This window comes from Oncorhynchus keta, chromosome 23 (assembly GCF_023373465.1).
Source record: "Oncorhynchus keta strain PuntledgeMale-10-30-2019 chromosome 23, Oket_V2, whole genome shotgun sequence".
NCBI lineage: Eukaryota > Metazoa > Chordata > Actinopteri > Salmoniformes > Salmonidae > Oncorhynchus > Oncorhynchus keta.
The window spans coordinates 46,842,130-46,866,099 of record NC_068443.1 but is presented as its reverse complement, the minus strand read 5'-3'; the positions used below and the strand labels follow the sequence as shown (position 1 = coordinate 46,866,099).

General features: G+C 41.7%; 1 protein-coding gene across 2 annotated transcripts in view; it reads left to right on the top strand.

Annotated features, from left to right (window-relative positions):
• Positions 1-23,970, top strand: part of adcy8 (adenylate cyclase 8 (brain)) — a 251,836-nt gene that overhangs the window by 81,064 nt on the left and 146,802 nt on the right. For both annotated transcript variants that reach the window (XM_035800597.1, XM_035800598.1), the window contains exon 2: positions 17,667-17,816. In XM_035800597.1, the coding sequence (XP_035656490.1) occupies positions 17,667-17,816 (150 nt within the window). The remainder of the gene's footprint in view (positions 1-17,666; positions 17,817-23,970) is intronic.

Here is a 23,970-nt window from a genome sequence, read left to right as displayed (position 1 = left end):
TGGGGTCCCAGAGGCCACTCAAATATTGGCATGACCAACACATGTGTCCCACAGTTTCTGGACTCTGGTGGCTTCTCAAAGACTTGGTGTCAACATTTGGGTATATTTTTGGCAATCTGTCATTTGAGTAATGGGGATGGTGCAAAACCTTAAAACTGAATAAGACCTTATGCTAAATGCTCTGTTGCCATATATCAGGTATATGCAGGTTTTGTATTTGCAAAGGAAGGTGGATTAATGTTCTGTATTATGTCGTATATTCTGGAGATTGTGCCCTTCAGATAAGGGTTAAGATCTAAGCACCTCTCGACTGGACACTTAGTAGGCTCGAGTGGAAATGAAGGGAAGTATCTTCAAAAGTGGGTATTGGGAACATTATGGTCAACCCTTAGTGTATCGAATGAGATGAATATGTTGTCAACAAATAGGTCACAAAAAAATGCCAGAACTGGAATGCCGTGTCAATCTGTGACGCAGGGAAGAGATGATTAGATGTTAATGGAGAGAAGACACTTGCTTGTTTATGCCTAAAGTGAATTGGGATCAGATCTTAAGGGAGCTCTTAACAATAAAGGTTTATGGGCATTGGGGAGCACAGGAGTGAGACTGGAGAAGTTGGAAGGTTTGACTGTAACTCCATGTTGTTTATGCCTAAAGTGAATTGGGATCAGATCTTAAGGGAGTTCTTAACAATAAAGGTTTATGGGCATTGGGGAGCACAGGAGTGAGACTGGAGAAGTTGGAAGGTTTGACTGTAACTCTATGATGGGCCATCCGTGTTTTGGAGTTCTTAACAATCAAGGTTTATGGGCATTGGGGAGCACAGGAGTGAGACTGGAGAAGTTGGAAGGTTTGACTGTAACTCCATGTTGTTTATTCTTAACTAAAGTGAATTGGGATCAGAAGTCTGTAAGGTGTTTTGGAGTTCTTAACAATCAAGGTTTATGGGCATTGGGGAGCACAGGAGTGAGACTGGAGAAGTTGGAAGGTTTGACTGTAACTCCATGATGGGCCATCCGTGTTTTGAAATGTAGAAACCCCAAAAAACACATTTAGATACATTTTCTGACCAGTAGTAGTGTAAAAAGCCTGCCGGCTTAGGTCTCTCTAGATATTAATTAATTAATGTGACCTGCTAATGAAATGGGAAGAGATGGCTACCTTGTAAAATCCTGCTTAGTGCGCTCCAGGAGTTTTTTGACGTTATGTTTAAGCAGAGCCTTAAATGAGCGTGTGATCTTTATCCCCAAATAACTAAAGACCTGATTCTCCACTTAAATATGAAATTGATATACCCAATTCCTTCTGCTAACTGATTAATGGGGAGGAGCACACCTTTTTGTTAACTTATAACCAGAGAATGTCCCAAAACCTTGTAGCATGTCCAAGAGTGATGACTGTCTGCATATAAGGACACCTTGTGAGTTATGTTGCCCCTTAATCCTCTCCTCCACCCGCAGGGCGATAGCAAGAGGTTCAATAGCCATATTAAAGGGGATAAATTGCCACCCTGCCTGACCCCCCTGTGGAGAGGGAAGTAGCTGGAGGTAACATTGTTGGTGCAAACAGAAGCCACTTGGGAAGAGTACAAAATCTTAATCCAGGAAAGGAATGACGGACCAAACCAAATCTCTATAGTGCTGTTAATAGATATACCCACTCAACCCGGTCAAGGAGAATGCTTTATAAAATTCCATAGGGAAGCCATCAGGCCTAGAGGAGCTTCATCATCACTTATTGAGGCATCAATGTTGGTTTGTTCATCTGAATTGAGACCGGGGATGTCCAGTTTGTGTATGAAATGCATGCATACGAGATGTGTCAGGAAGAGCTTCTGATGAGTAAAGAGTAGAGTAGAATTGCTTAAATTGATTGTTGATTTCTTTGGATTGGTAGAAGATAAATCTGCTACAACACAGATTTCAGGTATTGTGCTGCTAGCAGCGGATTGTCGAAGCTGGTGAGATAACAACTTGCCAGTTTTCTCTTTGTGTTCATAGAATTGCCTCGACTGAAACAGAAGCTGCTCAGTTTGTTTGGTGGAAAGATTGTCAAATTCCGATTGGTGTAGCAGTCTCCATTTGTAGTGTTCAGGAGTCGTAGAAGAGATATACAGTGCCTTGCAAAGTATTCATCCCCCTTTGCGTTTTTCCCATTTTCTTGCATTACAACCTGTAATTTAAATGGATTTAATTTGGATTTCATGTAATGGACATACACAAAATAGTCCAAATTGGTGAACTGAAATAAAAAAAATAAATGTACAACTGAAAAGTGGTGGGTGCATATGTATTCACCCCCTTTACTATTAAGCCACTAAATAAGATCAGGTGCAACCAACTACCTTCAGAAGTCCCATAATTAGTTAACTTTTTATGGCTGCAGGGGCAGTATTGAGTAGATTGGATGAAAAGGTGCCCATTGTAAACGGCCAGCTCCTCAGTCTCAGTTGTTAATATATGCAATATATATATCGATTATATATTTAAAAAACGTTTGACATGTTTCTGTGGAAACTATTTGGAATTTTCGTCTGCGTTGTCGTGACCGCTCTTTCCTGTGGATTTCTGAACATAACGCGACAAACAAACGGAGGTATTTTGGATATAAAAATCATCTTTATGGAACAAAAGGAACATTTGTTGTGTAACTGGGAGTCTCGTGAGTGAAAACATCCGAAGATCATCAAAGGTAAACTATTAATTTGATTGGTTTTCTGATGCTAAGTGTACTTAATGTTTTGTCGTGCGATCGATAAACGTACACAAACGCTTGGATTGCTTTCGCCGTAAAGCATAATTTCAAAATCTGACACGACAGGTGGATTAACAAAAGGTTAAACTGTGTTTTCCTATATTGCACTTGTAGTAATATTTATTGAATGTAGCGCTATGCTATTCAGCGGTTGTTAATGACACTTATCCAGATAGGGGATTGCAGCCATAACAAGTTAAATAAAGTCCACCTGTGTGCAATATAAGTGTCACATGATCTGTCACATGATCTCAGTATATATACACACCTGTTCTGAAAGTCCCCAGAGTCTGCCACACCAGTAAGCAAGGGGGACCACCAAGCAAGCGGCTTCATGAAGACCAAGGAGCTCTCCAAACAGGTCAGGGACAAGGTTGTGGAGAAGTACAGATCAGGGTTTGGTGATAAAAAAAAGATCTGACACCTTGAACATCCCATGGAGCACCATTAAATCCATTATTGAAAATGGAAAGAATATGGCACCACAACAAACCTGCCAAGAGAGGGCATTAATAAAAGGAGCTGCAAAGTGACCAAAGATAAACCTGAAGGAGCTGCAAAGCTCACAGCGGAGATTGGAGTAGGTCTGGAGACTGGCTAGGCCACTCCAGGACCTTGAGATGCTTCTTACGGAGCCATTCCTTAGTTGCCCTGGCTGTGTGTTTCGGGTCGTTTTCATGCTGGAAGACCCAGCCACGACCCATCTTCAATGCTCTTACTGAGGGAAGGAGGTTGTTGGCCAAGATCTCACGATACATGGCCCCATCCATCCTCCCCTCAATACGGTGCAGTCGTCCTGTCCCCTTTCAAGAAAAGCATCCCCAAAGAATGATGTTTCCACCTCCATGCTTCACGGTTGGGATTGTGTTCTTGGGGTTGTACTCATCCTTCTTCTTTCTCCAAACACGGCGACTGGAGTTTAGACCAAAAAGCTATATTTTTGTCTCATCAGACCAGATGACCTTCTCCCATTCCTCCTCTGGATCATTCAGGTAGTCATTGGCAAACTTAGGACGGGCCTGGACATGCGCTGGCTTGAGCAGGGGGACCTTGCGTGCGCTGCAGGATTTTAATCCATGACGGCGTAGTGTATTACTAATGGTTTTCTTTGAGATTGTGGTCCCAGCTCTCTTCAGGTCATTGACAAGGTCCTGCCGTGTAGTTCTGGGCTGATCCTTCACCTTCCTCATGATCATTGTTGCCCCACGAGGTGAGATCTTGCATGGAGCCCCAGACCGAGGGTGATTCACCGTTATCTTGAACTTCTTCCATTTTCTAATAATTGCACCAACAGTTGTTGCCTTCTCACCAAGCTGCTTGCCTATTGTCCTGTAGGCCATCCCATCCTTGTGCAGGTCTACAATTGTATCCCTGATGTCCTTACACAGCTTTCTGGTCTTGTCCATTGTGGAAAGGTTGGAGTCTGTTTGATTTAGGGTGTGGACAGGTGTCTTTTATACAGGTAACGAGTTCAAACAGGTGCAGTTAATACAGGTAATGAGTTGAGAACAGGAGGGCTTCTTAAAGAAAAACTAACAGGACTGTGAGAGCCGCAATTCTTACTGATTACTGATAGGTGATCAAATACTTATGTCATGCAATAAAATGCAAATGACTTAAAAATAATACAATGTGATTTTCTGTATTTTTGTTTGAGATTCCGTCTCTCACAGTTGAAGTGTATCTATGATAAAAATTACAGACCTCTACATGCTTTGTAAGTAGGAAAACCTGCAAAAGCGGCAGTGTATCAAATACTTGTTCTCCCCACTGTATAAAAAGGAGGTATTGTTATATGTTCCCCCCTCTCCCCCTGACCCAACCCATTCGCTTGGGGGAAAAAAATATACAGTTGTAGTCAGAAGTTGACATACACCTTAGCCAAATACATTTAAATTCAGTTTTTCACAATTCCTGAATTTAATCCTTGTAAAAATGCCCTGTTTTAGGTCAGTTAGGATCACCACTTTATTTTAAGAATGTGAAATGTCAGAATAATAGTCAGAACTATTTATTTCAGCTTTTATTTCTTTCATCACATTCCCAGTAGGTCAGAAGTTTACATAACCTCAGTATTTGGTCGCATTGCCTTTCAATTGTTTAACTTGGGTCATTTCAGATAATACCACCCACCACTGCGACCTGTATGCTCTAGTCGGCTGGCCCTCGCTACATATTCGTCGCCAGATCCACTGGCTCCAGGTCACCTACAGGTCCATGCTAGGTAAAGCTCCGCCTTATCTCAGTTCACTGGTCACGATGGCAACACCCACCCGTAGCACGCGCTCCAGCAGGTGTATCTCACTGATCATCCCTAAAGCCAACACCTCATTTGGCCGCCTTTCGTTCCAGTTCTCTGCTGCCTGTGACTGGAACGAATTGCAAAATCGCTGAAGTTGGAGACTTTTATCTCCCTCACCAACTTCAAACATCTGCTATCTGAGCAGCTAACCGATCGCTGCAGCTGTACATAGTCTATCGGTAAATAGCCCACCCATTTTTACCTACCTCATCCCCATACTGTTTTTATTTATTTACTTTTCTGCTATTTTGCACACCAATATCTCTACCTGTACATGACCATCTGATCATTTATCACTCCAGTGTTAATCTGCAAAATTGTAATTATTCGCCTACCTCCTCATGCCTTTTGCACACAATGTATATAGACTCTCTTTTTTTTCTACTGTGTTATTGACTTGTTAATTGTTTACTCCATGTGTAACTCTGTGTTGTCTGTTCACACTGCTATGCTTTATCTTGGCCAGGTCGCAGTTGCAAATGAGAACTTGTTCTCAACTAGCCTACCTGGTTAAATAAAGGTGAAATAAATAAAATAAATAACCTTCCACAAGCTTCCCACAATAAGTTGGGTGAATTTTGGCCTATTCCTCCTGACAGAGCTGGTGTAACTGAGTCAGGTTTGTAGGCCTCCTTGCTCGTACACGCTTTTTCAGTAAAGCCCACAAATTGAGGTCAGGGCTTTGTGATGGCCACTCCAATACCTTGACTTTATTGTCCTTAGGCCATTTTGCCACAACTTTGGAAGTAAGCTTCGGGTCATTGTCCATTTTGAAGATCCATTTGCGACCGAGCTTTAACTTTAACTGATGTCTTGAGATTTTGCTTCAATATATCCACTTAATTTTCCTCCCTCATGATGCCATCTATATTGTGAAGTGCACCAGTCCCCCCTGCAGCAAAGCACCCCCACAACATGATGCTTCCACCCCCGTGCTTCACGGTTGGGATGGTGTTCTTCGGCTTGCAAGCCTCCCCCTTTTTCCACCAAACATAACGATGGTCATTATGGCCAAAAAGTTATATTTTTGTTTCATCAGACCAAATCAAATCAAATGTATTTATATAGCCCTTCGTACATCAGCTGATATCTCAAAGTACTGTACAGAAACCCAGCCTAAAACCCCAAACAGCAAGCAATGCAGGTGTAGAAGCACGGTGTCTAGAAAAAACTCCCTAGAAAGGCCAAAACCTAGGAAGAAACCTAGAGAGGAACCAGGCTATGTGGGGTCCTCTTCTTGCTGTGCCGGGTGGAGATTTTAACAGAACATGGCCAAGGTCGCTTTGGATAAAAGCGTCCGCTAAATGGCATATATTATAAGATGTTCAAATGTTAATAAATGACCAACATGGTCAAATAATAAAAAGGCAGAACAGTTGAAACTGGAGCAGCAGCACGGCCAGGTGGACTGGGGACAGCAAGGAGTCATCATGTCAGGTAGTCCTGAGGCATGGTCCTAGGGCTCAGGTTCTCCGAGAGAGAGAAAGGAAGAGAGAAAGAGAAAAGAGCACACTTAAATTCACACAGGACACCGAATAGGACAGGAGAAGTACTCCAGATATAACAAACTGACCCTAGCCCCCCCCGACACAAACTACTGCAGCATAAATACTGGAGGCTGAGACAGGAGAGGTCAGGAGACACTGTGGCCCCATCCGAGGACACCCCAGGACAGGGCCAACCAGGAAGGGTATAAACCCACCCACTTTGCCAAAGCACAGCCCCCACACCACTAGAGGGATACCTTCAACCACCAACTTACCATCCTGAGACAAGGCCGAGTATAGCCCACAAAGATCTCCGCCACGGCACAACCCAGGGGGGGGCGCCAACCCAGACAGGAAGATCACATCAGTGACTCAACCCACTCAAGTGACGCACCCTTCCTAGGGACGGTATGAAAGAGCCCCTGTAATAGGGTTAGAGGCAGAGATTCCCAGTGGAAAGAGGGGAACCGGCCAGGCAGAGACTGCAAGGGCGGTCCGTTGCTCCAGAGCCTTTCCGTTCACCTTCCCACTCCTGGGCCAGACTACACTCAATCATATGACCCACTGAAGAGATGAGTCTTCAGTAAAGACTTAAAGGTTGAGACCGAGTTTGCGTCTCTTACATGGGTAGGCAGACCATTCCATAAAAATGGAGCTGTATATGAGAAAGCCCTGCCTCCAGCTGTTTACTTAGAAATTATAGGGACAATTAGGAGGCCTGAGTCTTGTGACCGTAGCGTACGTGTAGGTATGTACGGCAGGACCAAATCAGAGACATGGGTAGGAGCAAGCCCATGAAATGCTTTGTAGGTTAGCAGTAAAACCTTGAAATCAGCCCTTGCCTTGACAGGATGCCAGTGTAGGGAGGCTAGCACTGGAGTAAAATGATCAAATATTTTGGTTCTAGTCAGCATTCTAGCAGCCGTATTTAGCACTAACTGAAGTTTATTTAGTGCTTTATCCAGGTAGCCGGAAAGTAGAGCATTGCAGGAGTCTAACCTAGAAGTGACAAAAGCATGGATTAATTGTTCTGCATCATTTTTGGACAGAAAGTTTCTGATTTTTGCAATGTTTACGTAGATGGAAAAAAGCTGTCCTTGAAATTGTCTTCAAAAGAGAGATCAGGGTCCAGAGTAACGCCGAGGTCCTTCACAGTTTTATTTGAGACGATTGTACAACCATTAAGATTAATTGTCAGATTCAACAGATCTTTTTGTTTCTTGGGACCTAGAACAAGCATCTCTGTTTTGTCCGAGTTTAAAAGTAGAAAGTTTGCAGCCATCCACTTCCTTATGTCTGAAACACATGCTTCTAGCGAGGGCAATTTTGGGGCTTCACCATGTTTCATTGAAATGTACAGCTGTGTGTCATCCGCATAACAGTGAAAGTTAACATTATGTTTTCGAATGACATCCCCAAGAGGTAAAATATATAGTGAAAACAATAGTGGTCCTAAAACGGAACCTTGAGGAACACCAAAATGTACAGTTGATTTGTCAGAGGACAAACCATTCACAGAGACAAACTGATATCTTTCCGACAGATAAGATCTAAACCAAGCCAGAACTTGTCCATGTAAACCTATTTGGATTGGGATCAGAGTCCGTGTCAGGTGAGCCCAAGGCTTCAGCAGAGGCCTGCTCCTTTGTGGCTCGCGGCCGTTGTCGTCTCGACATTTTACGATTAAAAGGCCAAAAATGTCAGATTAGTAAATTGGGTTCGATTTCAAATTAAATGTTACAAAATGAACACTGTGTGGGAGGTGTTGGTCAAGTATTAATAGTAAATTGTTCGCCCTGGATCGGAGCACTGAGAAAACGCGTCTTCACATGTTGCTGCTCACCAGCGCCCTCAAACAGAATTCTCTTGAGAGTTAAAACGGTTGGCATTGGATTGTGAGGCCTTCTAAGTTGGGTGAACAAAAGGACTTGAGTTCATGTAAGTTATCACAATCACACCATGAGTAATTAATCATGAAATATACACCACTGCCTTTCTTCTTCCCGGGGAGTTCTTTATCACTAAATGAGAACACAGCTGGCTGTGTGGATGGGGACAGTATATCCGGAGAGAGCCATGATTCCGTGAAGCAGAGTATGTTACAGTCCCTGATGTCTCTGGAAGGCGATCCTCGCCCTGAGTTCGTCTACTTTATTGTCCAGTAACCGAACATTAGTGAGTAATATACTCGGAAGCGGTGGATGGTGTGCACGCCTCCTGGGTCGGACAAGAAGTCCACTCCGAATACCTGTTCTCCGGATCCAATTCAGGACATTGGTATTTCTGGTTGAGTTACCGCCAATTTGTATCCAAAAGTTATTTCTGGCTGTATGTGACAACGGCAAAATATTCTGGACTAATAATATACGACAGAAAAACAAAATTCTTCAAGGTTGCTTAAGATCTAGAAGCAGAGCTGCCATGTCTGTCTGAAGGGCATGTATGTGGTAGGCTTACAGTGCATTCGGAAAGTATTCAGACCAATTCACTTTTTCCACATATTGTTACACTACAGCCTTATTTAAAAATGCATTAAGTTATTTTGTTTCCTCAATCTACACACGATATCCCATAATGACAAAGCAAAAACAACTTTTCAGAAATGTTAGCAAAAAATAAGTAAAACAATATTATTACACATTTACATAAGTATTCAGACCCAGAAATGTTCCCAAGAGCTTATTTCTCTCAAATTTTCGGCATAAATTTGTTTACATTCCTGTTAGTGAGTGTTTCTCCCTTGTCAAGCTAATCCATCCACCTGGCAGTCGTGGCATATCAAGAAGCTGATTAAACAGCATGATCATTACACAGGTGCAACTTGTGTTAGAGACAGTAAAAGGCCACTCTAAAATGTGCAGTTGTCACAGAACGCAATGCCACAGATGTCTCAAGTTTTGAGGGAGTGTGCAATTGGCATGCTGACTGCAGGAATATCCTCCAGAGCTCTTCCCGGATAATTTCATGTTCTCTTTTGTACCATAAGCCACCTCCAATGTAGTTTTTGGCAGTACGTACAACCGGCCTCATAACCACAGACCACACCAGCCCAGGACCTCCACATCTGGCTTCTTCACCTGTGGGATCGTCTGAGACCAGCCACCCGGACAGCTGATGAAACGGTGGGTTTTGCACTACCTAATAATTTCTGCATAGACCGTTTCAGTGAAGCTCATCTGCATGCTCGTCCTCACCAGGGTCTTTACCTAACTGCAGTTTGGCATCGTAACTGACTTCAGTGGACAAATGCTCACCTTCGATGGCCACTGGCACACTGGAGAAGTGTGCTCTTCATGGATATATCCCGGTTTCAAGTGTACCGGGCAGATGGCAGACGTTGGTGATGGGGGATTATGGTATGTTTTATTTTAACTTTTATTTAACTAGGCAAGTCAGTTAAGAACAAATTCTTATTTACAATGACGGCCTACCCCGGCCAAACCCGGACATTGCTGTGCCAATTGTGCGCCTCCTTATGGGACTCCCAATCACGTCTGGATGTGATACAGCCTGGAATCAAACCAGGGACTGTAGTGACACCTCTTGCACTGAGATGCAGTGCCTTAGACCACTGCAGGCAGAAGCTACGGGCAACAAACACAATTGTATTTTATAAATGGCAAATAGAGTGCACAGAGTTACTGTAACGAGATCCTGAGGCCCATTGACATGCCATTCATCCGCCACCATTGCCTCATGTTTCAGCATGATAATGCACGGCCCCATGTCTCAAGGATCTGTTCACAATTCCTGGAAGCTGAAAATGCCCCAGTTCTTCCATGGCCTGCATAATCACCAGAAATGTCCCTCAATGAGCATGTTTGGGGTGCTCTGGATCGATGTGTACAACAGCGTGTTCCAGTTCCCGGCAATATCCAGCAACTTTGCGCAGCCATTGAAGAGTGGGACAACGCTCCACAGGCCACAATCAACAGCCTGATCAACTATGTGAAGAGAATGTGTCGCACTACATTAGCCAAATGGTGGCCACATCAGATACGGACTGGTTTTCTGAACCACGCCCTTACCTGGCTTTAAAGGTATATGTGCCTAATGGATGTATTTCATTTTGACTGATTTGAACTGTAACTCTGTAAAATCGTTTAAAATGTTGCATTTATATTTGTCTTCAGTGCAGCATGGCATTCTATTTGCACATTTCTAAGGATTTGGCTGTCTAACCAGACACTGACATGCACAGCTCTCTGGGCGAGGCTCTGTCTTCAAGTCTCCAGTGGTTGTTGAAGTCCCTTCCATCTATGTAATGTATCACAGGTTATGGACACGTGAAGTCAGGTGGCAGGAGGGGTGGAGTGCATGACAATCCATCCTGGATATGACAGAGTTGGCCTCAACCCATGGGTCCAGCAGGCAGATGTGAGGATGGCACTATTCTCATACCACACTGTAGTATGACCAATTCAAATCTTCCTCCAAGAGGAAGCTTTGCATCGGTGAGTAGCCTACAGAGTAATCTAATACTAGTGCAGTTGTTGAATTTGAACAAAGTGTTTTGATAACTTTCAAGTGTAACAATTCCATGTAGAATAAACCATTCTTTACATTGTGCTAATAATGAAATAATAATACTAATGTATTTTATATCACCATTTTCATTGCAAGTAGGACCTCAAAGTCCCCTTTAAGAACAAAATAAACATAGAACTGCCAAACATGTCATGTCATCATACGTGCCTGTACAACCTGGTCTCAATGCATTTCGTATTAATATGTGGATGGCCAGCAACCATTCCATATGTTGTTACGAATTACATGTTAGGAATTAGCAAACATACAATATTTTACAAATTTGCAAAACGTGCACAGATTTAATGGATTTTCTAAATGTACAGTATGTGCTGCTAGTTCCGACAATGCAGTAATAACCAACAAGTAATCTAACTAACAATTCCAAAACTACTGTCTTATACACAGTGTAAGGGGATAAAGAATATGTACATAAATGTACATAAAGATATATGAATGAGTGATGGTACAGAGCAGCATAGGCAAGATACAGTAGATGGTATCGAGTACAGTATATACATATGAGATGAGTATGTAAACAAAGTGGCATAGTTAAAGTGGCTAGTGATACATGTATTACATAAGGATGCAGTAGATGATATACAGTACAGTATATACGTATGCATATGAGATGAATGTAACATTATATAAGGTAGCATTGTTTAAAGTGGCTAGTGATATATTTTACATCATTTCCCATCAATTCCGACAAAGTGGCTGGAGTTGAGTCCGTGTGTTGGCAGCAGCCACTCAATGTTAGTGGTGGCTTATTAACACTCTGATGGCCTTGAGATAGAAGCTGTTTTTCAGTCTCTCGGTCCCAGCTTTGATGCACCTGTACTGACCTCGCCTTCTGGATGATAGCGGGGTGAACAGGCAGTGTACATTTTCTAAATGTACAGTATGTTACAATTTGCAAAGAGTATGATACGAATTCTAGCTAGGTGGCTAACATTAGCTAGCTCGCTAACGTTAGCGAGGGTTAGGGGTTAAGTTTAGGAATTAGGTTAAAGCATTAAGGTTAGGGGAAGGATTAGCTAAAAGGTTTAAGGTTAGGGTTAGCTAACATGCTATGTACAAAGTAGCTAAAAAAGAGGTAAGCAGTTGAAAAGTTGCAAAAGTTGTCCTTGATGAGATTTTAACTTGCAACACATTTGTGTTAAACGACCACCAATCCACCCTGGCCAACCAACCTTTTTTCATTTTTTGTAACTATTTCAAGCAGTAAAATGAGATAAAAACATAATAATACACTGTCAGGACCCAGTTATGAACCCGGGTCTCCGGAGTGAGAAACAGTCACTTAGCCAACTGTGTTTAATGAAGTAAAAAAGTGAAGTCCTTCAGGAAAACATGTAACTCCACAACCTCTCCACAACTCCACAACCTCAAAAGGAATTCCACAAGAACAAAGGTAATCCTCCAAGACAAAAGGTAAATCCACAAGGTGGTAGGTATAGCATAAAAAGCCTCAAAATATACTCAAAAATAAATAAACAAGAACAAAAAAAAAGAATTCCACAAGAGAGTCCACCGGGATCAACAAGAGTTCACAGAATACTAGGGCTGGGTGCTAACATACAAACACAGAGCAAAGAACTGAGGAAAACTAAGGGTTTAAATACAATCAGGGGAAACGAGGCACAGGTGCAAATAATAATGGGGATCAAGGGAAAACAAAAGGTCAAAAAGCACAATGGGGGCATCTAGTGACCAAAAACCGGAACAACCCTGGCCAAATCCTGACATACACCTTATGGAACAACGGGGACTGTGAAGCAACACGCACATTGGCACAGACACATGCACACACACATGGATTTTGTGTTGTAGACATGTGGAAGTAGAGTAGGGGCCTGGGGGCACACACTTAATGTGTTGTGAATATATTTTATTGTTTTTAAAATTGTATAACTGCTTTTATTTAGCTGGATCCCAGGAAGAATAGCTGCTGCCTTGGCAGGAACTAATGGAGATCCATAATAAATATAAATAGAAATCTGTGTTACCTAACCACACCAAACATTACATATACTAAATGGAGTGTCTTGGTTTTACGTACAGAATAGAACATTAGGCTATATTCAGAATACAACACTATCAACAATGCAGGACCTACAGGCTCTAGTTTTGTCACAGGTGGACTAATCATGTAAAATGAGCAAGAAAAATACCATTCTTGAACATGGGGTGAGACATTGTTAGTAATTTGTAAATAAAGCCAGTTTGTTTTTTTGAATGATTTATTTCTGTTTTTAGAGGAAGAGAAACCAAAAACCTACAGTCATCTCATGGGTCTCCCAGTTGAGGTCAGCACAGGTATTGAACCAGCATCTGTAGCAACACAGCTTGCACTGATATGTAGTGTCTAAGACCATTGCACCACTCAGGCGCTGTATAATGTGACCGGTCGGGAGTGGGCTACACTACTACAGTAAGAGCAAAATAACCCTATCAAAATAAAATAGTAAAAACCTCAGTGTAACAACAGTTTTAGTAAGTAATACTGAAGTTGTACACAATTATCAGTTTATATGTAGGTTTATGTCGCCCATTCATTGTCAGTTAGAGACGCTGTAGGACCCAAAAACATAATCAGTGCTCTAACTCCCCCTTGTGGTGGTCTGGAGCAATGAAGTGGTGACGCAGGGTACCGTACTAAACCACAAATTACATCTAAGTCCCGTGGTGTAAACACACAACTTTTAAAGGAGGAACCACTGTAGCTAGCCAACTACAGTTAAGTTACAGTCACGTCACACAACAGTAGCTGCATTTGCATTTGTTTAAGCTGTTTTCCAGTGACATTTATTTGGATACATAACAATGAGCTAATGAGGTGCGATTTCACCGGGCATAGAACATGTGTTCTCTCATCAGGACACTGTTGTTCAGAGGAGCTAGCCAACAACACAGCTAACACAATCACTTTAAACTGAAGTTGGAAAGCCTGACAAGGTTCAACACATCTCTGCCGTTGAAAACTAAATGTTATTTTAAAAGAAATGTGAGATAATGTTAAGATTGCTTTTTATAGTGGAGATCAAGTTTATAAATTGCCTGGCTGACAGTAGATTGCGCAGTCTGATGGAACAGAGTAAATAGGAATTTTAACATCGTAGATTTAGCCGGTGGTAACTTGTGGAATAGACACCGGCTGGAATGCGGTTTTAATGAAATCAGCATTCAAGATTAGACCCATCCGTTGTATATGTAGTAACAGTGACTGGTATAATTCACCTCTGTGTCTCAGTGTAACGTCTGCTTCCAACTCACACTCTCAAACATGTAGATCCCCTGAACGCAGCTCACTATCCAGCCCACTTTCCAGCTCACACTCTCAAAAACATAGATCCCCTGAACGCAGCTCACTCTCCAGATACCAATCACCTGAAATCTGATCACCTGTTCACACACCTATATGTCACCATCACACACTATTTAGTTCAGTTCTTTGCACCCCATCACTGTGAGGTATTGTTTGTTATGTGACACACTTCTAGTCGGAGCGGTGGTTGTCCCGTAATGTTTTTAATGTCAAATGTTTTTGTTGTACTGTATGTGTGTTTATAGTTTTGTTTAATGTATATAAGTTGCTTTGTCTGAAACGTTGTTCCCCCCCTGCTGCTATTGGACCAGGTCTGTCTTGGTAAAGAGATGTTATCTCAATGAGAAAAACCTGTATAAATAAAGGTAACATTTAAAAAAATGTAATCCTCCCTTGTATGATAGTTTTGGCCTGCCTCACTAACGACACCTTTTGCCTATTCCCTGCCTGTACTTTAGCCTATTGTATTTCCTGTTATCAACCTATTGCCTGATCTCCCGGATGACGTTACTAGCCTTTTCTCTGGACCCCCTGTGTATGACCTTCTGCCTGCCCCTGGACCCAGCTACCTGCTTCCCCCTGTGGTCCTTTACCCACAAACACCTGCTGCACCCTGCGCTTGAAACCAGCTCTCTGTCTCCCCTCGTGTTCATTAAACTCAGGAGCGTTTCCCGAACCATGTCTGCAGCATGGATGAGTTCTAGTAAAGGAGGTCCGGCCTGATTCCCAATGTTAAAATATGGTTCTGGAGGGGGGGTTTAAAATGTTCACCGCCAGGGAAAATATAGTAATATATATAGTAATATATGCCATTTAGCAGACGCTTTTATCCAAAGCGACTTACAGTCATGTGTGCATACATTCTACGTATGGGTGGTCCCGGGAATTGAACCCACTACCCTGGCGTTACAAGCGCCATGCTCTACCAACTGAGCTACAGAAGGAGCACAAAATATTTTTCCCTTGCCGAGTTTAAAATAGCCAAGTAAATGGTATACATTAATATTGTGTGCTGTTAATGCTAAAATAATGCTTTGAATTTAAAAACCGGATCAGTATATCGAAACGTTATATCATTATTGTTTGTATTTCAAATTGATGTTTGGCATTCTCTTGGAACAGAGAATTGAACTGGCCACTCCCCTTACAGTCTCGCTGTGACGTCCGTTCCTGTCAGCTGATTTGTGGTTTATGTACGTTCTCCTCGTGCACTTTAGACCACGGGTATTTTTTAAGTTGAGTCTTTATTGGTCAGTCTGTTTTTTCATTACAGTTAATTTATTAACTTTGTCTATTTTAAAGCACTTTGATTTATTTTTTTGTCATAATTAGCATTTAGCAAATTAGAGGAATAGGTTCACTTGTAAATGTCCCAGCCTGGTAAATGGTAAATGGTTGAGTGTACCCCAGGTGACCTCAGTCACGCAATTGTCCTCAATTAACAGTGTGTAAAACGAGTACCATACCAAACTCAGCACCATAAACACTCCTGGCCACACTACAATACACATTATTTGGATTCCCAATGTAACATCAAATTGATAAAACCCCACACGATACAGTGTAAATCACAAGGGAAATAAATGAAATAACCTGTGGTGTCAGTTGTCAGTCAGTTTAGTCTGTCACTAAAACTCCAGTTGAGAAAAACAGCAGAGAACAACGGAGACTTGGCTTTGAATGGTAATCCTATGAATTGTTATTGGATCCGGTCATAGCCAAGTCCGGAGTAACTTTTTGGGGCTGTATCATCATGTCCAAGGGTCCTCGGAGGTTTCGACTCAGTTTGTGCTCTCCAGTGGACTCTTGCACAGCAAGAACTCAGAACTCGTGAAGGTGCTTGTCCCAGTGTTTGTGCTGGGTCCCTACAACCATCGTCTTCAAGGTTCGATGTACCCACTCTTTGAGGTTGGTCTGTGGGTGATAGTCCGTGGTCAACTTCTGTTTCAGGAATTGGAAACCTTCGTCAGACAGGATGTAATTAGGCACTCCCCAGTGTGTCAGGATCTCTTTTGTGAGGATGTTAGAGATTGTCCTCGCTGTGGCCCGGCGAAGGACAAAAAAGCTCCACACCAAAAACAAAAACAAGCATGTACACATTCTGATTCGAGCTTCTAGGAATTGGACCCATCAAATATACTCCTTAACATTTACAAAGGTAAGTTAAACACTGTTTGCTGCAACTTGCAGGCAGACTTCTGTTTTGTACATTTGACAAACCTGACAGTTTCGGGTGTGTGACTTTACATCCAGGCTCTGATTTGGCTTAGTACAATAGTGTTTGCAACCACTTGTAGGTTTTGAACTTGCCGGAATGACCAGCTAACGGGTCTTCATGGAATGTTCTACATCTTCCAGGATGGTCTGGTACAGAGCCTGTACTTCTGGATCATCCTTTTGGGCCTTCCACATGGCCTCATCAGAGATGGGGAAGTCAGTTGTGGGTGAGCTCTGTCAATCTGGACACCACTGAAGTACATTAAATGTATTCCCAACGTGACAGGAAAAGCAAGGGTCTTGGAAGGCATAATAACAGAAGGAATCCTATAGGAGTGGTTAAACAGGCGGCACTCAACTTCACTCCATCCGTGTGGTCATTTAGCCTCATCATCAGCCAGATACAATGGACCTTCTGTCCAAGGCTTCATGTTGTCTTGTGGACCGTTCTCACCTCCTTCCATAGCTTCTCATTGATGACCCCGGTGTCCATGATGGCTCTTCCTGTCCAAGGGCCTATAGTCAGGGGTAACACCAACTGGTGTGGTACTCCCACATTAATAAACAATTTAGTAGTCATTAGTAAAGTATTTTTGCAGTACCTAATCTAATAATTTTTTATCTTATTGTGACCAGTGTAATTTTAACCTTTGTTTAACTAGGCAAGGTAGTTAAGAAACAAATTCTTATTTTACTACCCCAGCCACACCTTCCCCTAACCTATGACTCCCGATCACAGCCGGTTGTGATACAGCCCAGGATCAAACCAGGGTCTGTAGTGATGCCTCTAGCATTTACTCGGGACCCCATACGCACATATGCTGCAGCAATGGTGCCTTCTTCAGTGTTGGAAGTAAATGCTCATATACCTGTATTGGTTAAAAACATTTTGATCGCACGTAGATCAACATCAGAAGCCTGTATTGTCAACCAACATTGAGTGTGTACTTCATCATTACATGGATTTGTATAACCCATGAAAAGTGATGTGTGTTACAACTAATAAGCCTGTTGAGCCATGTTCAATGTTCTTCTCTATGTCTCCGTCAAGGTGGTGGCCCAGGCAGTGTTGTTCATGTGTATGAACACGGCTGGGATCTTTATCAGCTACCTGTCAGACCGCGCCCAGCGCCAGGCCTTCCTGGAGACCAGGAGGTGCATCGAGGCCAGGCTACGTCTGGAGACAGAGAACCAGAGACAGGTAAGACCATTGGTCTTGGTCCACAAGTGACTGAAAGAAAACAGTCACTGTAAGACATACAACATACAGTCTTAGAAGGAAAGGTGCTATCTAGAACCTTAAAAGGTTCTTCGGCTGTCCCCATAGGAGAAATCCTTTTGGGTTAACCTATCTCCAGGAGTGAGAAGTATACTTCTTTTTGTCTTAATCTGTTGTCGTCTAGTACTGTCTTTCTGCTAGCTAGGGAAATCTACTTTAGGTGCTGCCTGCCTTCCAAGTAGCCTACTTGGTGGGTGAACTGCTGACTGCTCATAACTTGCAGATGATTGTTGACACATTAACCAGGATTAAGGGGCAGGGCAATTTACGACTGTAAAAAGGGGTGGATCAGCTAAATATTGCGGAAATATTGCGGAAAGAATATTGATTCCATCAATGTAATTGTCTGCATCATTTCCAATCCCCCATATATTTTTGTTGTAAATATATATCTATATCCATAAACATACCTATATAGACATACAGTACATACTTTTTTAAAGAATATACCTTTATTATTATTCCCCGCAAACCCTACCGCCGATCCCCCAATTGGAGTAAACTAACAAACACTTCGGCTTTTACCTTCAATTTATACATCTTAATACACATTTTACAATCATAATTTTTCTGTGGTTTTTAGTCCTTCCTCTATTTCTGATGTCCATCCAGTTTGATTTCTATGTGTAACTATGCTATTTCACCAAAGTTCTGAACATATATTCATTTTACAGAACCCGTATGTTTTACACGGTTTATCTTGCTATTAGTCCCACCCTTCAGCTCCATTCAACCTCTCCCATCTGTCTCTCAACATCATCCATTTCGGATTTGGATTTGCCATATATTTTTCAACTGATGCTTCACAAACACATTGAATCGTTCTATTCTCATAGCTTCTACAGATTGTAAATTAAAAGTACTTTTTTTTTTGCTGAAACAATTATTATATTATTGAAACAAACATTTTTGCTAAAATAACTATTATATTATTGATTGACTATGGCTTTTCAAATCACCCAGTATTGCTGTCTGCGGCGTTTAGTTCGAGGCAAATGTTGCAATTCTTCCGCCATTCCTGGACCTGTGACCAAAAACGAGCTACATATGGACAATACCAAAATAAATGATCTAATGACTCTGCCTCCTCACAGCAGAATCTGCAGAGCTGGGAAGATTGTATCCCCCATGTATATAACATTCTATCAGTTGCAAGAATTTTGTATAGTAATTTATATTGAAAAATGTGAAGTTTTGAGTCCGGCGTTGTTTTGCGTATCAATTCATAAACCATGTGTCATGGAATGGGTACATCGAAAATCTCTTCCCAACCATTTAGCAATTTATATGGCACAGCTGTCAGTTATTTGGTCCTTAAATGAAATTGGTATATGTTTTTATTTATCACACTTTTCTTTCACCATTTATGTTCTTTATTAGTAGTACTGGGAGGTGTGCTCTTCACCTCTGCAAGACAATTAGCGATTCGTGTCAGTTCTTCAGTCCTCCCCTGTTTTCTCAGCGGCAGTATCGTGGCAAAACCAAAACCGTCTCCAAAACAAAGGAAGGCTCCACTCCACTCTCTCACTTCAGTATCTTACCTAGTTATTTTCAGATGATCTCTTTTGTAGCGTTGGCCTCTACACTGCCTTCATAAAGTATTCATACCTCTTGACTTTTTCCACATTTTGTTGTGTTACAGCCTGAATTTTTAAATGGGTTAATTTGCAAATGTTTTATTTAATCTTTTTTGTCACTGACCTACAGACAATAACTCATAATATCAAAGTGGAATTATGTTTTTGGTAATGGTTTTTTTTGGTGCTTGTTATGGCAAGCCTAAATAAGTTCAGGGGTAAAAATGTGCTTAACAAGTCACATAATAAGTTATTTGTGTTTAACATTTTCTGAATGACTACCTCATCTTTGTAACCCCACACATACAATTATCGATTAGGTCCCTCATCGAGCAGTGACCAAGGAGGGTTTCCAAATCTGACCATTACTCTATCCTCCTAATGCCTGCTTACAACCAAAAACTTAAACAGGAAGTATCAGTGACGCATATATCAGTACATTCACACACACTGTCTGTTTTTCTTAGAGGCAACAGAATAGGAGTCTTATAGAACTCTCATGTGACTGAGATTTAACACTGACAGTCGATTTACGATGGCTCGGCGATAAGACAACATTCCATTCCATGATTAGTGTCTGTGTTCCTGTCTGTCAGTGCAAGGGAGACCAAATCTCTAGTTTATTCATCCTATATGGCAGATGAATACTGGACTCCATCATTCTAAGGGAAGGGCTTAGTATCCTATGCTGCATTAGTATTTTTGTATAAACAAGAAGTAAATGAACTCGAGACATATATTTGGCGCCATGTAAATGTTGATGTCTGTTGCATGAGAGAACACAATGTACCTTTGTATAATTTCACATATCTGTTGTTCATCACAAGGACCCAGGAATTACTATAAAGAGTTCTGTTTTATTTGGGCTTTAACTCCACACCATTGGGTGACCGTTAGCACTCCATTACTGCAGCAATGATTAAAGTTCAATTGTTTTGAAGAAATGTCAAAGTCTCTCCTTTGATTAGAATAATTACAACGACATAAGCTTCCCAGCAAAGCATTAAAAACAATCAAGCAACCCAGAAAAGTGCTAAAAATAGCCCATATTAACATATGTAGCCTAAGAAACAAGGTTCAACTTGCTTGCAGCAGATGACGTTCATATTCTGACTATCTCTGAAACTCACTCAGATAATACTTTCAATGATACAGTGGTAGCAATACATGGTTATAGCATCTACAGAAAAGACAGAAATGCCAACAAGGGCGGTGTTGCAGTCTATATTCAGAACCACATTCCTGTAAAGCTGAGAGAGGATCTCATGTTAAATACTGTTGAAGTAATATGGCTACAGGTTCAAGCTCATTCTTGTGGGAGACTGCTATAGACTACCAAGTGCTAACAGACAGTATCTGTGAAATGCTTGATAATGTACCGTATGTGATATCAACCGAGAAGTATATTTTCTGGGTGATTTTAAATATTGACTGGCTCTCATAAAGCTGCTCACGCAACAAAAAAATTCTAACTGTAACCAGTGCCTGCAACCTGGTTCAGGTTATCAGTCAACCTACCAGGGTAGTCAGAGGAATTAAATCAACATGTGTTGATCACATCTTTACTGATGTTGCAGCAATGTGCTTTTAAGCAGTGATCACAATAGGGTAGTAGGATTGGACATTTTGGGGACTATTCAGAGGAGGAAACCTTATGTGGGTATTAACGTAAATATATGCAATATATTGGATATATATCATATGGAGAAAGAAACATAAACCTTTTACCTTATCATAAGTCGACGTCATTTCAAAGATTAAATCCTTCCAATAGAAAACAATAAAAATGTTAGTTACGAATTGAACTTTAATTAAATGAGTTGACTCTTCACATGGGATGATTTCACTGAACAACAAAAGAAAGGGAATATTGAATGATCCCCAATGATCCATCGCATCTCCCCCAAAAATGTTTTCGACATACATCTGTAAAATGATACTAAAATGATACTAAAGCTTTGGTTGTCTTCCTCTCAGGCTTCCATGTCTTCTCCCTGGACCTCCTCAATGTCCACCTCTTGAACATCAGACTCTGAGGCCTCATCTTCACTTTCCAGCCTTGTTGAGGATGGGTCGTTGTCAGGCTCAAAAAAGCCTCAAATTTGCCTGAATGGCTACCCATTTTCAACCCTTGTATTGGTCAGCCTGTTGCATGGTTTGGTGTGTGTGTGTTCCCAAACAAGGACCAGTTGCACTCTGAGGTGGCTGATGTTGGTGGGATTTGGAGGATGATGGAGGCAACAGGGGAAAGAGCCTCAGATCCACAAAGTCCCTTCCACCAGGTGGCTGATGCAATATGGAAGTCGTGCCAACATATCTCATCTCCATCCCAAAGCCCTTGCTTGGAAGTGTACTTCGCCAGACTGCCAAGAACCTTGCCCTCATCCAGGTTAAGGTGGCGAGACACGATAGTGATGACACCCTAGGCCTTGTTGATCTCTGCCACAGACAGGATGCTCTTGCCAGCATACTTGGGGTCCAACATATGGGCTTCAGGCAGAAGTCGTCATGCTTTTGATGTATTTCAGTACTGCAGTTTCATCTGCTTGGAGCAACAGTGAAGTGGGCAGGGCAGTACGGATTTGTCTCCCTCAATCCGTGCAATGGCTACTGCTATAGGTTTCAGGCTGCTTACCAATCTCTCACCAAATACATCATGCAGGAGGATCCTCTTGATGGGGCTGTCCATATCAGCAGACTGTGATATGGCCAGAGACACCTTCCCCTCCAGGAGAATGTCAAACATGATGACAACACCACCCCAATGATTGTTGATGGGCAGCTTCAATTTGGTGCTCTTATTCTTCTCACTTTGCTTGGTAAGGTAGACTGCTGCTATAACTTGATTACCCTTGGCTTTCATGTAGAGTGTATGCATTGTTTTCAGTGCCATGATGTCCTTGAGGAGCAGATTAAATGCACGAGCAGCACAGCCAATGGGTGTGATGTGAGGGTAGGACTCTTCAACTTTAGACCAAGCAGCCTTCATGTTTGCAGCATTGTCTGTCACCAGTGCAAATACCTTCTGTGGTCCAAGGCCATTGTCTGCCTTCAGCTCATCTGCAATATAGAGACTGGTGTGTCTGTTGTCCCTTGTGTCTGTGCTCCTGTAGAATACTGGTTGAGGGATAGAGATGATGTAGTTAATTATTCCTTTCCGACAAACATTCGATCACCCATCAGAGATTATTGCAATGCAGTCTGCTTTCTCTATGATTTGCTTGACCTTCACTTGAACTCTGTTAAACTCTGCATCCAGCAACTTAGTAGATAAAGCATGTCTGGTTGGAGGGCTGTGTGCTGGGCGAAGAACATTCAGAAATATTTTCCAATACACATTGCCTGTGAGCATCAGATGTGAACCAGTTTCATTCACAGATCGAGCAAGACATTCATCAGCATTTCTCTGACTACGTTCCTCCATTGAGTCATAAATCGTCTGATTCCAGGAGGACCATGAGTTGTTGCTATCGATAAGGTGTCTGATTCATCCTTTTCACCTCAAATAGAAGTAGAGGGACTTTTGTCAGAGGTTGCTTGTTGTGAGCGCTGAGGGAACTTTATGCACTTGGCCAGATGATTCTGCATTTTTGTTGCATTCGTCACATATGATTTGGCACAGTATTTGCAAATAGACACAACTTTTCCTTCTACATTAGCTGCAGTGAAATGTCTCCACACATCAGATAGTGCCCGTGGCATTTTCCTGTAAAGATTAGAAAAAAATGAGTAAAAAATAAACAAATACAATTCCATGTACAGATAAATAGTTAAGCAGTTAGATTAATCAACTTCATTGTATGAAACTTTTTTAAATGAATGAAACTGGTTCACATCTGATGCTCACAGGCAACTTTTTTAAATAAAACATGTATGGAAACAGGTGAGTTAAAGCTCCTCAGTTAGCAAAAACGAACTAGCAGATATTGTTAACAAGTTGAAATGATTTAAACACACTTTGTTGTAGGCTACTATTTACTAGTTAATTAACAGAAAATAATGTAATGTCCGATAAAATATATTCACCCCACCCAGTATCGTAATCAAAACTTAACTGAAAGCATGTAGTCCTTGGCTCAGACAGTGCAGTAGTGTGGGATCAATAGCATCTCGTTGTGTGCAAGATCTTGAGAATCAGCTGTGCGTTTGATGGAAGAATGTACTGTGCATGCAGAGGGTTGCAATTCCATTTAAATTGGGGATAGTTTAACCAAAATATGCCACAAGACCTAGAATTGCCTTATGTGTATCCCACAAAGGTTCACTGTTATAAGCTAACTTTTTTTTTATGAATTCAGGAAATGTACCGGAAAGTTTCCCGACCCTTTGCAACCCTCTGCATATTGTAGCCATATCTAGAAAATCCAACGACGGGGCCTAATATAGTGTATAAGAGGTCAAACTATAAGTTTTGTTGTAATTCTTATGTTGATGATGTAAATCATATTTGCTGGTCTGTGGTGTGTAATGAGGAGCAGTCAGACGCTGTACTTAACACA